The 14781-nt window shown below is 36.2% G+C and overlaps 1 protein-coding gene across 1 annotated transcript in view; it reads right to left on the reverse strand.

The window, feature by feature from the left end:
• Window positions 1–644: 644 nt before the first annotated feature.
• Window positions 645–14781, reverse strand: part of Cers3 (ceramide synthase 3) — a 79367-nt gene continuing 65230 nt past the window's right edge. The window contains exon 10 of the mRNA XM_026394718.2: window positions 645–821. Coding sequence (XP_026250503.2) covers window positions 645–821 — 177 coding nt within the window. The remainder of the gene's footprint in view (window positions 822–14781) is intronic.

Below are 14781 nucleotides of genomic sequence, written 5' to 3' on the forward strand. Positions count from 1 at the left end.
GTCACATTGTAGAGATAAAGCACCTGAGCTTGCAGGTGGCAGGAGGGAACCATGAGCCCTAGACGCCTATCTCCTGGTTTGGTCCTTCTGTCACTGTCCCATTACCATTTCTAGCTCAAGGGAAGGGGCCAAGAGCCCCAGAATCCTATCTCCTTATTTGATCCTTCTGCAACTGTCCCATTGCCACTTCAACTCATCTTTGGGAACTGAGCTGCTCTCTGTGGCCAAACACACCTGGGAAAAATGAGTTTCCTCAGCACTTGTGAAACCATCATGAGGATGGGCCAGGTGGGAAGGTAAAAGGACCAAAACAAAGTGAACTCCTGAAAAAGTTAAAAGTCTCAAGTGTATGAATGAATGCAATTAGAACTGAAACGGTGCTTTGGAGAAATCTTTGAAATTATTGACCAGTGTGAGTCCTAACTGCAATAAAATCCACGGGCATTTGAATATTTAACAATTTAACACAAGTTAACAACATTTTGTTAAACACATCTTAGGATGGAGGGAAGGTGAGAAAGAGGGAAGGGCAGTATCTGGGATCTCTGTGGGTCTTCTTGGCCACAGCCATGGAAAGGGGAGCATTTCCAGCTCCCAGGAGTCCTTGCAGCATGCTGTGCTGTGGGAATGACATGGGCTTAAAGCTAACGACCATGCTGACCATTGGGAATGAGGTGCCTGTCAGCCCCAAGGCCATTCTTCAAACTTTCTCTGTCTTTGTCTTTGGCAGCTTCTTTCTCTTTCTCCTCCTCCTCCTCCTCTTCCTCCTCGTCTTCTTCTTCATATTCATCTTCATCATCACTTCTCACATCCTGGATATTCTAGACAAAGGGAAGAATTGACTGTGAGTGACAGCCTTTCAGGAATAGTCTTGATTGCATATGCAAATGAACAGGCCCAGTTTAGAGGTCTGACTCCCTTTGAGGAAGATCCAATATCCATGCAACCAACGTTCACCAAGAGAGACCAAATCATGGGTCATAAAACAAACCTTAAATAACTGATATTATATGAAGTATATTTCCAGACCATAATGAAATTAAAGCTAGATGTCAACACTATTAAAAAAACACACAGGAAAATCTCATAACATTTGGAAATGAAATTAATAAAAATAAATAATAAATGGGCCAAAAAATGAGCCTTAAATAATATCAGAAAGCATTTTTGAACTAAATGAAAATTAAAATACAAACAATTTGTCAAGTGTGGCTAAAATAGTGCTCAAAAGCAAAATTTGTAGCATTAATTGTTTATATTGGCAAAGAAGAAATGTCTCAAACAATTTGAGCTTAAACTTTAAGAAATGAGAGAGATCGAGCAAAATAAACTCAAAGTATTCAAAAGGAAAGAAATGATAAAAAAAAACTAAATTGAAAATAAGCAAAATAAGGAAAAACAATAAAACCAGAAGCTGGTTCTTTGAAAAGACCAAAGCATTGATAATTAAATAGCAAATCTGAAAGATAAAAAAAAGAGACAAAGAAAAAATTACCAGAGAAAAAGGGGATATGACTACAGGTACTGCAGACTGTAATTATAACAGAAAGCTATCAACATCTCTATGCATATTCATTCAATAGCTTAGATGAAATGGATCAAAAACTACAAATGATTAAGACCCAAGATGGAACAGATAACCTGAATATTCATATAAGTATAAAAAATTGAATTTGTAGTAAAAAAACTTTCTGGAAAAGAACAGCACCCAGCTAAATGGTTTCATTGGCAAATTCTATGAAACATGTAAAGAAGAAATAACCATAAATTTTTACATAAATGAGAATTTTAGCTTTATGGTAGTTGTATTATTTAGATTTGTTAATTTATGCTATAATTAAAATGGGATTCAATAATCATAAAAAAAAAAATTACAGTATCTTCTAGATAATAGAAAAGGAGAGAGTGTGTCTCAACTGATCCTATAAGGCCAGAATTACCCTGACACCAAAATCAGACAATGACAGTTTAAGACAACTACAGACAAATATCAATTCATATAGCAAAAAGTCTTCAACACCAAAATGGGCAATGCATATAATACTTCATGATGAAGTGGGATTTGTCCCAATAACACAAGGCTGGCTCAAAAATTCGGAAATCACCAATCAGTGTAATCCATCATATTAATAATCTAAAGAAGGTATGTTATATTAATTGATGCAAAAAATAATATGACCAAATTTTACATACATTTGTGATTTTTTAAAATAACCTCTTGGTAAAGAAAGAATGGAAAAGAACTTCCTCAATTTTAGCTTCAAAAACTTAGAGCCAATATCATGCTTGTGAATTAGTAAATGCTTTTTCCCCCTAAGATTAAGAACAACACAAAAATGTCCATTTTTACCATTCCTATTCAACAGTGTGCTGGAAGTTTTTGTCATGATAAGAAAATTCATACAGTTTGGAAAATAGAAAGAAGTATGTCTATTTGCAGGTATAATCATTATCTGCTGTGATCAATGAAGCCAAACTAGCAGGTTCTGGTGAGGGGCCATGGGATATTGGAAGAAATAGAGTCACACACGCAGATCTTGAAGATAAAGCTGGGGTCGGGTGGAGCACTGCTCTCTGATGGAGAAGAGGTCTGAAGAATTACACCAGCAATCTTTATTAAATATGTCTCATTAATCAGATTAAAGTCTATGTAAGCATTATTCTTTGTATTCATGAAAGTTACAGAATTAGCAACAGTATGCAGCTATTTCCTCAGTTATATTCTACAGTTGCAATATGCAATGTCTGGAGCATTGTGCAGCTCTCAAGAAAGTCCATTGTTTAAAGTTTCTAATTCGCTGGCAGATTCAGGAGCAGCAGAATTGGTGAAACATTGTAGCTATCTTAGAAAGGAAGTGTGTGCCTGAGAGTAAGGTCAAAGCTGATAAGATTCTCCCATTAGAGTCTCCCCATGGAGAGCATTGCCATAGCAACTGAGCATCCTACAGTTTGCATAGAAACTTTCCCAGTCACCAAGCATGTCACAGCCCTGAAGTCTTCAGGGACCCCAATCTCAGACACTGGTCTCCCAATCACTGTCACCGCTCTCCACAATTATCTATCTAGAAAATCCTAAGAAATCTACCATAAAATTAGTGAGTTTAGCAAATTTGTAGAAGATCAACACACAGAATCACACATACACACACACACACATACACACACACACATACACACACACCACAATCTTTATTACTAAACACTAATATGGTAGGCTAAAAAAAAATGTCCTCAAAGACTGAATCTCTAGAACCTGTGAATATTATCTGATTTGGCAAAGGTTTTGGAGATGTGACAATTATCCTGGATTATCCAGGTGAGCCCCAAATGCCATCGAAAGGATCCTTATAAAATATAGACACAGGGAATTCCATACATAGAGGAGAGGCAATGTAAAGATAGAGGAAGAGACAGGAATAATGTCATCATAAACCAAAGAAGGTCAGAAAGCCCCAGAAGCTACACAAGGAAAACAGCAGTTTTATACTAGACTGAAGTGAGCACAGCCCTGACAACACCTTGATTCCAGTGCAAGACTGATTATGGATGCTCCACTCCAGAACTCTAAGAGGACACATTCCTGCTGTTGCAAGCTCCAGGTCTCTAGTAATTTGTCACAATGGCCATAAATATAATACAATTAGCATGTCCAAATAAAAATTGACATTTATAAATTCATAACATTTACAATAGTTTCAAAAATGAAATATACATACACCTAACATAGCATGTATATGGTCTTATGTAACATCTACAAAACTCTGATGAAAGAAATCAAAGATCTAAATGATTGTATAAACACCTTATATTCATAGATTGAAAGACATAATAGCAAAATTACTGATTATTCTCAAATTGATCTATAGGTTCCACAAATTACCAATAAAAGTCCCAGCAGGACTTCTTTTACATACAAACTAGCTAATGCTATAATTAATATGGAGATACCAAGAAAAAAACCTAAAATAGCCAAAGCAATTCTGAAAAGGTGGAATAAAATGGGAGGAGTTATACTATCCAATTTTAAGACATACTATAGAGTTAACAGTAACCAAGACAGGATAGTATTAACAATGGTATAAACACATAGATCAGTAGAGTGAACAGAATATAGACTCTGGAAATAGATGCACACAGATACAGCTGACTCGACAAAGGTTCAAAGCAATTCAATGGAGAAAGAAAAGTCTTCCCAACATAACATTTACAATAGTTTCAAAAAATGAAATAGATATATACCTATTTCTTCGATTGTTGGAACAACTGGACAACTACAGACAAAAAAGTAAACTTTGATCTAAATGGCATACCTTGTAGAGAAGTAAGCTCAAAATAGACCATAGATGTAAATATAGAATGAAAAACTATCAAACTTTTAGAACATTCAGCTTTGGGTTGAGCAATGAATTCTTAAGACATGGCACAAAAGTATAATCCATAAAATAAAAAATTGATAAACTGGATTTCATTAAAAACTTTTGCTCTATCCAGAGAAGGAAAAGATAAGCTACAAATTGGGGAAAAATATTTGTGAATCATATGTCCAACTTGCATGTACAATAAAGAACTCTCCAAGTTTAACAATAAGAAGACAATATCTTTTTTAATGAGCAAAGGGCATAAAGATACGCACTTCATAAAACAGAATGCAGGATGATAAGTAAGCATATGAAAAAATATTCAACCTAATCAGCTATTAAGAAAACACAAATTAAAACCATGATGAGTACAAGCCCATTAGAATAGCTAAAATTAAAAATACTTGATAGGGCTATCAAGGATGCAGAACAACTAGAACTCTCATGTCTTGCTGGTGGAAATTAAAAATGGTGCACATTCCCTAGAGAACAGTTTTGGCAGTGACTCATAAAAGTCAACAAATGTTTACTGTAGTACACATACTTAGGTGTAGATGCCAGCAGACCTACACCTGAGTATATACCCTGGAGAGATAAATATTCATATAAACCCAACATTTATAACAGTTCTATTCATAACTGCAAAAATGGAATCAACTCAAATGTCCTTTAAATGGATAAACTATGGTATATCCATATAATGAAACAGTAGTTAATCATAAAGAGGAACAAACTATTGACACATAAAAAGTTGAATGGATCTCAAAAGTATAAGTAAAACAAAAATTAGTCTCCAAAAGTCACCTACTATATGACATACTAACATCATTTACATGACATTTTTGAGAAGATAAAACTATAGGGATGGAAAATAGATAATCAGCAGTGAGGAATCAAGTTATAAGAAAGAATTATTTTGAGTGATGGAACTGTTCTATATCCTGATAATGGCAATGATTACACAAATATATACATATGTTAAAAATCACAGAATAAAGTATATTTTACTGTTGATACTTTTTAAAACAACACTTTAAAAGATTTCTTTTTAAATCGCAAACACAGCCAGGCATGGTGGCACATGCCTGTAATCCCAGTGGCTCTGGAGGCTGAGCCTGGAGGATCTCAAGTCCAAAGCCAGCCTCAGCAAAAGTGAGGTGCTAAACAACTCAGTGAGACCCTGCCTTTAAATAAAATAAAAAATAGGTCTGGGGATGTGGCTCAGTGGTTGAGTGCCCCTGAGTTCAATTCCTGGTACCAAAAAAAAAAAAAAAAAAAAAAAAAAAAACCACAATGGTTTCCCCAATAACCATTTGCTAAGTAAGGCATTACTTGGATAGGCATTTTTGCTGTCAGGTATTTTTATTAACAGTAATTATGATGTTTTCTTTATGCAGGGGTTCATTAACTACAGTTTTTAATTAAAAGTTTTATGTTTCTTCCTCTTCTTGCATTGCTTCTCAAAGTATTTTTGCTAGGAAATCTCCTAGAAGGAAAACATTACCCTGAGAAAGGGGTCAGGGATTGGTATAGATTGGCCCTGGTTGTGAAAAATAAAGATGGTATGAATTATTAAAACAAGTAAGAGAATTCTGCAAGTCTAGTGATGGACATGACCCCAGGGTCACCCACTAAGCCAGTTCACAAGCATTTCTATTAAACCCAGTTTAGAAAGGGGACGGGAGGAGGAAGGTGGAGGCGGTTTCCTCTCACATCATTTTTCAAGATGACATTCCATAATCATACAACTTATTTTTACTTTTGTGACAAGCAGATTAAAACTGACCACCTCCCAAGAGTCTAGGATAGATGTAACCAAATACCTCCTCTGGGTGCAATCTGCACGAAAACGTGGCTTTTGAAAGAAACCAATATGCACATATTCTACTGGTTTAGTCACAGAAATTTAAACTTCATGGGACTTTTCTCTGTAGCTTCTGTGCTTTTCCACAACACAGGAAGCACTTCAAAATAAACAAACTTCACTGAAAACGTTGAGGAGTAAACTCAACATCTCCTTATGATGCAACAGAGAAAGATATATTTTCTCTGATATACTGGTAGCTTGGATCTTAGATCCTCATCTAGATGGAATCTTCCAGGACAGGGCCATATTCAGGGAACATCAATGCCCATCAGGCTTCCTATTCCTTTATCAAAATATTTTCGTAGGGAACAAGGAGAAACTTAAAAAGGAACAAAGAACCCAATTTCTTTCCAGAAAGACAAACTGGCATCTATCTACTCATTTCTTTAAGACTTGAGGAGCTGCTTTAGCGATGAAAGAAACCAGTCCTTGAGGGTGCCACCCTGTCTCCTCCCAGCCACATCTTCTACACCTTCGTCTCTAAGAAGAGGCCCCAGATTGTCTGGTGCATTTTGAGACTTTATGGCATCTTCATGGTCACCAAGGTTGTTGGGAGCACTACCGACTTTTAGTGAGGAGAAGCTAGAGAAGCCAACATCCTGCAAATATACATCAGATTCACATGTTCCACCAGACATACGAGCAGGTGAAAACCCTGCTCAGGACTAGAATCAAACACCATTTTACATCCAACTACAGTAACTGTTGCATGGCTTTAATATATTGTCTTCTCTGGGTTTCACATCTGCAAATTCAACCCATCGAAGACCAAAACTCAAGGAAAAGAAACTGCATCTGTACTGAACTTGTATAAAATTTTTAATTTCATTATTCCCTAAACAATACATTATAGCAACTGTTTACATAGTGCTTACATTGAAGTAGGTATTTAAGTCATTTAGAAATGATTTAAAGTATACAGGAGGATATGCATAGGTTCTATGCAAATACTACATCATTTTATATAACATCTGCAGATTTTGGTATCCTGGAGTAGGGGGTTGTCCTAGGACCAATCTCCTGTGGATTTGGAGAAACAAATGTGTTCTGAATTTTCCAGGCATGCAGCTATGTATATAAATCAAAGAAAGAATATAATTTGTTTTGTTCTTAACTCCTCAATTCCAGAAAACCATGTCACTGATGGCAACACTACCAATGACATTCGAGTCACCTGTATCAACCCATACTTATAGCTTGCCCATTGGTATAATTCTATAGATACAAACATCTATTATACATCATTTATTATGCTCTCTACTATAATCATGTACACATTTTATGTACAAAATGTATATTTTACCAGAAAACCCTTCCATTTTATCTCTTTTTTAATGACAATTGGGCATTATATTATTTTTTTGAAATTACATTTCTAGGTAAATAACCTAGAAATTTAATATCAGGCTAGTGAAGGGTTATGGGTATGGCAGGGTTGAAAGCCACTGCCTTCCATGATGAACCAAACTCAGAAAGGAGCCCTATGGATTTCCTGGCAGTAAGAGTTTGTTGGGTGGACATGTAGTTGGCTGCATGTTATGCAAGGTTGAATAATGTAGATTAGACAGTGTGTGTAATCCAAATATAAATCAAAACTTATTTTAAATTCAATTTTACCTTAAATATGTCATTTTTAATTTCTTACATGACAATAGTGGAATGCATTACAATCATAATTATCCATTTTTAATATAAAAGTAACAGCAAAGATACTTAGAGGGCTTACTATGGGCCAGTCACTGAACTAAGAAGTCACTATAAGCAATAACGTTCTCTCATCACAACCACAGGACATAGGAAGCATTCTCTACTTTAAAAGAGAGAAAACTGAGGCTGGGAGGGGTTCAGTAACCTTTACAAGGCATACAGGGTGAAAACAGTCCTTTGCAGACCCCTGCTGGAGAAGGCTGTGCAAAATACTTGAAAAGACAGGGCCCCCAGGAGACACACACCCCAGTTCTCACTGAGGTCAGTTCTCCATATAAGAAATTGCCCTCTCTTTTCCTACTGACCTGAGCACCAGCTGGCTCACCACCTCTTCTCTCCCCTATTCTGACCTTGCTCTTGATGCCATAAGGACTGGCCTGAAATAATGAAACTCATCCCTAATGATTTTTACTAGGTGAAACAGACACTGACATATTCAATTGTAGTTCATTTAAAATTGATGGTCAAGATCTAAGTGGTAAACTTGGCACCCTATTAATGATTTATAACCCACCATTTGAAAAACACGGAGTAAGGTATTCTAGACAAATCAGCTGAAATAAGAAAAGCTTAATAAAAGATGGAGACCATATGTTCTATAAAAAATATTTGTGGGCTGGGGTTGTGGCTCAGCAGTAGAGTACTTGCCTAGCACGTGTGAGGCCCTGGGTTCGATCCTCAGCACCACATAAAAAATAAATAAATGAAATAAAAGTATTGTTTCCATCTACAATTAAAAAATAAATATTAAAAAATTTGTGTATCCTGCAAGAAACAAACCAATTTATAAAACCTTTCCAGCAATTAAAACACTTAATATAAAGCAAAAACAAATCAAATGTGCTCTAGGGGAACCAGGAATGTACATACTTGCTAAAGATCAAGTCACAGAAGTTTCTGGGACTCTACCGGTCTGCTTTGATTGAGTGCCAACACTTTTCTTACATGACCAGCATGAGTCCCATTCTTGGAATCAACCAGCCTCTTTTATTTTATTACCCTTCCCACTTGTTGTACACCAACACTCCCTACTGGGTGTTGTTACAGAGCTGCTAGAATTTACCAGGTTACCAGGTTTTGTTTCTGGGGTATTAGAACTCTTCTGATACAAATTGTTGACTCTGAACCCTCCCACAAATCATTAATGGCCCCAAACTTTACATGCATAAAGAAAGATCCAAACCTTCTTTGAATAGTGGAGGGGTGGTCCTAGGTTTCAGCAGCCAAAGGACTGTGGTAACTGCACAGTTCTCATTTGCCAAGGCACAGGGCAGCACATCTGCTAATTTTCTGCCAGACCCAGCTTCCCCCTAGTGAAGGCTTAGCAGTCACCATTTAAGAGAGCATATTACCATTCTGACCACTTTAGATAATTTGCTTTCTAGGACTAGCTAACATAACTACTATTCATTCAACTGAGTTTTCTCCAAAAAAGCTCTGGGTCCTCTTGGATGAATTACTAACAGTACTATTTATTTCATAATTGAAGGTGGAAGAATGTAATTTTTGCAAGGTCTTTCAAGAGTTTAAGAGTTTTTACCCCAATGGTTCCTCTTTGGTCACATAAAAGGACAGTGAAAAGCATGAACAACAAGTCAGTGACTTGGTGGAGACCTTGTTACTGGTCCTAACAGGTCTTGGAGCCCTCATATCACTAAACAGGAATGCTCTTGGGAAATGCTGTTCATGTGATACACCTCATGGATGGAGAACTGCCTTCAGAGGAAAAGCTGGAAATTAGTCACCATGAAGGATACCCTCTGTCAATGACAGAACATCCCATGACTAGCAGAAACAGAACATCCTGAATTTGGAACCAAAATGATTTCACCTTATTAAACTCATGTAAAAGACAAAACTGTCTTATGTAAGGCACGTTTCTGGGGAGGGGCATGGAGATGAACCATCTCACATCCAAAGACTCACTCAGCCCTAAAGCATGTAAATATCTAGTTTTCCCAGAATCACTGTTGAAAAAATTTGTTCTCTCCCCACTGAATGATCTTGGCACCCTTATCAAAAACCATTTGACAGTCTTGTGAGGGTATACTTCTGGGCTCTCTGGTCAGTCTGTCTGTCTTTATAGCAATACCACACTGCTTCGTAACTGTAACTTTACAGTAAATTTGGAAATCAGGAAGTCTATGTCTTTCAACTTTGTTCTTCTTTGTCAAGATTATTTTATCTGTTAAGGGTGCCTAAAATATTTTAAATCCTGTGGCATTTAAGTCTATATTGCTTAAAATATGACCTTAAAAGTGGCCTATTCATAGTTCCCTGATTTGTGGAAGAGAAAATAAAGCCAATTTTTAAACAGGTCCAATGTATACAGAATGCCTCCTCTTAAATTTCAGAGCCAGACACAAAATCTTTCTTTCATACTGTCCCAACTCACCAATGTAAAATAGAATGTGTTTTATCTTAATGTATTAAATAATAAATAATACTTTATTATTAAATCAAAATAAAATAATTTAATTTTAGTTATAATTTAATTATCTTATTATGGCATTATAATTTATTATTTAATTTCTTCCTATTCTTTAGGAAATTCTTTAATTTTGCTAAGACTTTAAGAAATTAAAAATGAGTTTACAGCTAAGTGCACTGGTGCATGCCTATAATCCCAGCTACCTGGAAAGATTACAAATTTGAAGCCAACCTGGGCAACTTAGAGAGACCCTGCCTGTCTCAAAATAAAAATTAAAAGGGGCAGGGGATATAGCTCAGTGATATGTCACTTTCCTAGCATGTGTGAGGCTCTGGGTTCAATCCTCAGCACTAGGGGGTGAAGGGAGAGAAAAAGCATTTCTAAGAGAAAAAGCAAGTTTTAGAGCTAGACAGACTCTAGAGGGTTTCTGGTGTGACATCTCCATTTAGTCCTGTGAAATTGAAATGCTGTACCCGTTTAAGAGATCCTCATTTCTCTCTCTCCTCTGCCCCTGACAATCACCATTCTGCTTTCTGTCTCTACAATTTTAACTACTCTAGATACCTCGTATAAGTGAAATCATACAGTATGTCTTCTTAAGCTTATTTCACTTAGCACATTATCCTCAAGTTTTATCCAGGGTGTATCATGTGTCAGAATTTGTTTTTCAAGGGTAAAAATAATATTTCTTTGTATTATATATCAATTTTACTCAATCATTCATCCATCAAAGGACACTTAGGTTGCTTCCATGTTTTAGCTATTGTGAATTAATGTTGTATGCAGATATCTACTTTTAATTATTTTAGATATATACCCAAAAATGGAATAGCCAATTATGTGGTAAGTCTATATTTAATTTTTTGAGGAATCACCAGAAATTTTCCACAGTGGTTTACTATTTTAAAGTTCCACCAGCGCTTGTTATCTTCTGGTTTTATAGTCACCATCCTAATAATGTGAGGTGGTATCTCATCGTGGTTTTGATTTGCATTTCCCTGATGAATAATTATACTGAGCATTTCCTCATGTGCTTTTGCTCATTTATATATCTTCTTTGAAGAAAGGTCTCTTAAGTCTTTTGCCTATTTTGAATCACGTTTTTATTTTATTTTTGTATTGTTTTGAGTTTTAGTTCTCTTTATACTCCGGATAGTAATCCTTTATCAAGTAAATTATTTGCAAATACTTTCCCATTTTATGGATTACCTTTTTTCTGTTGATAGTCTTTTGATGTCCTAAGTTAAAAAATAATTTTATAAAAAAAATTAATAATAATTTTATAGAGTTCAATTTGCCTAACATAGTTTGGCAGCATCTAGTGAATTAGACCTGGCAATTCCATTTAAAGAGAAATTTCCACCCATGTTCACAAGGAGACATTTATCAACATGAGTAATCCTATAAAGAGAAAAAAATCAAGCTGCATGATTATATATACTAGGTCATACCATTTGTGTAAAGTTTTAAAATACAGGAAACAATAATATGTATAACTACGCCCAAACATGACAAATGTGTAAAAGCATGAGTGGAAGAACACAAGTTTTAAGGAGTGGTCACCTCTAGAGAGAAAAAGAGGGAGAATGGGGAATAGGAAGAGTTAGAATGTACTGGAATAGACCACTTGTCTTCACTAGCTTCTTATAGGCAATTTCATTTAGTATATAGTAGGCATGCAGTAGGTACTTGTTCAGTGAGTGAGTGAGTGAGTGGTGAGTGGGTTTGAGTGAATGAATGAACCTATACCACAGCATTAATTAAATATCATCTAAATGTAGATGACTTCCAAGTTTAAATCCCCAGCATGAACCTGTCCTCCTGGCTTCAAACTCAAAAAATCAAGAGTTAGCCAATCTCTCAGCTCTCTAACAGTCTTATCAGACTCTGGTCTCCTCCACTTACACTACATTTCTCTCTGATCTTTCATCTTTCAGCAAATGAAACCACTATTCACTTAGTTGGTTGCTCACAGAAAAAACCTAAACATCTTTCTCTTACAGGAGATTTCATTTTCCAGCCTATTGCACTCAGCTGAATTCTTTGATACAGGCCCCTGCACTTCTCAGCTCTCCAAAAGTTGTCTCAGCTATTTCTAAGCTATGTCAAATCTTGTGGCCAGACTCCAAATTCTGAGCTGGTGTGGTCTGCGATCTCAGAGTAAGCAGGCACAACAGTCCACTGAGCTGTGCAGCACAGGCTGGCCCTCTGAGACACAGCTACACATGTCTTGGTCTCCAAATACCTCCTAAAGACCTGCAGTCCCCTGAAGAAGGGTTTGTGGTAGCCACTTCAGACAATTCCTGTTGGCAGTGCCACTTCTCTGTCTTAGAGGAGCAAGATTGCTATTGTTGATAAGATTTCTGAAAATTCAAAAAGTATCACTCCTGCCCTTCTCTAGGGATAGACAAAATATGATTTGTTCTTAGACAATTTCAGTCCACCAGCTCAGCTTCTAAAGGAAATGCACCATCTTATCATGAACTGACCCACAGTGGAGTGGTCATTTAAGAGGCTATTCTACACCACATATTTCCAAATGATGTGTCATGGAAAGGTTAAAAGGTGTGCTGAGATATTGATCCCTTCAGTCCTTGAGGTGCCTCTGTCTTAGCTCTTGAAGCGACCAGAGCCCCAGGTGCCTAGAGTCACACTGGTCACCCCTCCTGCTTTGGGTCCCACCTAGGTTCACCCTTATGTACGGGTACAAACATCAATCTCAGAAATGATGAAGGTTGGGAAATACCATCTTAGAGTCTAACTTCAAAGCTGAATGGAAATTTTTCAACAAGTAGAAACCTTGTCTCATTTTTTTCTGCTAAGAAGTCCTCATAAGTGTGAAGGCTTGAACTAGATGCAAGAAACTGGGTAACTCAAAGGTGGATCCAGTGGTTCCTACAGAGAGAAATGTGTGTGTGCAGAGGTATGGGTAAGAGTGGTTGCTACGTGATCAGCTTTGCTGAGTTAGACCCAGCGAGATGTGACCAGAAGCTTGGATCTTTGACTTTCAGCCTCAAAAACTGTGAGCTAAATAAACCTCTTTGCTCTATTAAGGACCCAGTCTGAAGTATTTGTTATTTCCTTCAATTCACTATCACATGGCAGAGCATGGAAATCTCTCACCACCATGCATGTACAAAAAATATAATACAACTAACATCACTCAATTATTATATGACTCTTTACCATGTTAACACACACACACACACACATAAAGTTTCAACTCAAATCCTGATGTCTATGCTTTGGGACTTATTTTTTACATAATTTTAAAATGTATTTTAAGATTCCAGAAGAAAAACATTTTTATTAATTATATGTGGTTTGCCTATTAGTTAAGGTAAGTGTCTGGGCCTGGTCTATATTCCTCAAAAACAAATGCAAGCAACAACAACAACAAAACTAACCTAGGCATATATACACAATAGAATATTACTCAGCAATAAAAGACAATAAAATCATGGCATTTGCAGGTAGATGGATGGAGTTAGAGAAGATAATGCTAAGTGAAGTTAGCCATTCCCAAAAAAAAACAAATGCCAATTTGTTTCTTTGATTTAAGGAAGCTGATATATAGTGGGATAGGGAGCGGGATCATGGGAGGAACAGACCAACTCTAGATAGGGCAGAGGGATTGGAGGGGAAGAGAGGAGACATGGGGTTATTAATGGTAGTGGAAAATGATGATCATTATTATCCAAAGTACAGGTATGAAGACATGAATTGGTGTGAATATACTAAGTATGCAACCAGAGATATGAAAAAATTGAGCTCTGTATATGTAATAAGAATTGTAATGCATTCCGCTGTCATATATATATATATATATATATATATATATATATATATATATATACACTAACCTAGACTATGAGAAAAAAATATATATTAATGCTCAGAGGATAAAATGCTCACTCCTAGTAAATGAATAATCTCTGATCACTGTACTTCCACATATCTCTGGGAATGACATCTGAAACTATGTCTTCAATAAAACTGTAGTTGTATATTTGAAATGCTGTAACTAAACTCTCTGATCAAGAATCTGTAGCTTTGCAATAATGTCAAAAGCCCAGGAGGTTGTGAATGACTCATAATGTCCCACAGCTTTGTGAATGACTCCATGTCTAAATCCACACTTGGCAGTAAAACAAAGAGCAATATAATAAGCATTTTATACCATTTTGAAAGCAAACGTTTAACTTTCACTGTATAAAAAAGAAGAAGCACATTCACTCAGAGTTTAATTTTCTGACTAGCAAAATACATTCCTTTGTGCTATATTAGTTCTTATTATTCAAGTTGACAAGGTCACAGAACAAAACAATTGAGTTTTTTTTTTCCTCCTTAAAGGAGATGCATTAAATATAAATTGGGTTCTTGAAACCTGGCTACATATGGACGTTTTCCTTTCAGTA

The sequence above is a fragment of the Urocitellus parryii genome, chromosome 6 (genome assembly GCF_045843805.1).
Source record: "Urocitellus parryii isolate mUroPar1 chromosome 6, mUroPar1.hap1, whole genome shotgun sequence".
Taxonomy (NCBI): Eukaryota; Metazoa; Chordata; class Mammalia; order Rodentia; family Sciuridae; genus Urocitellus; species Urocitellus parryii.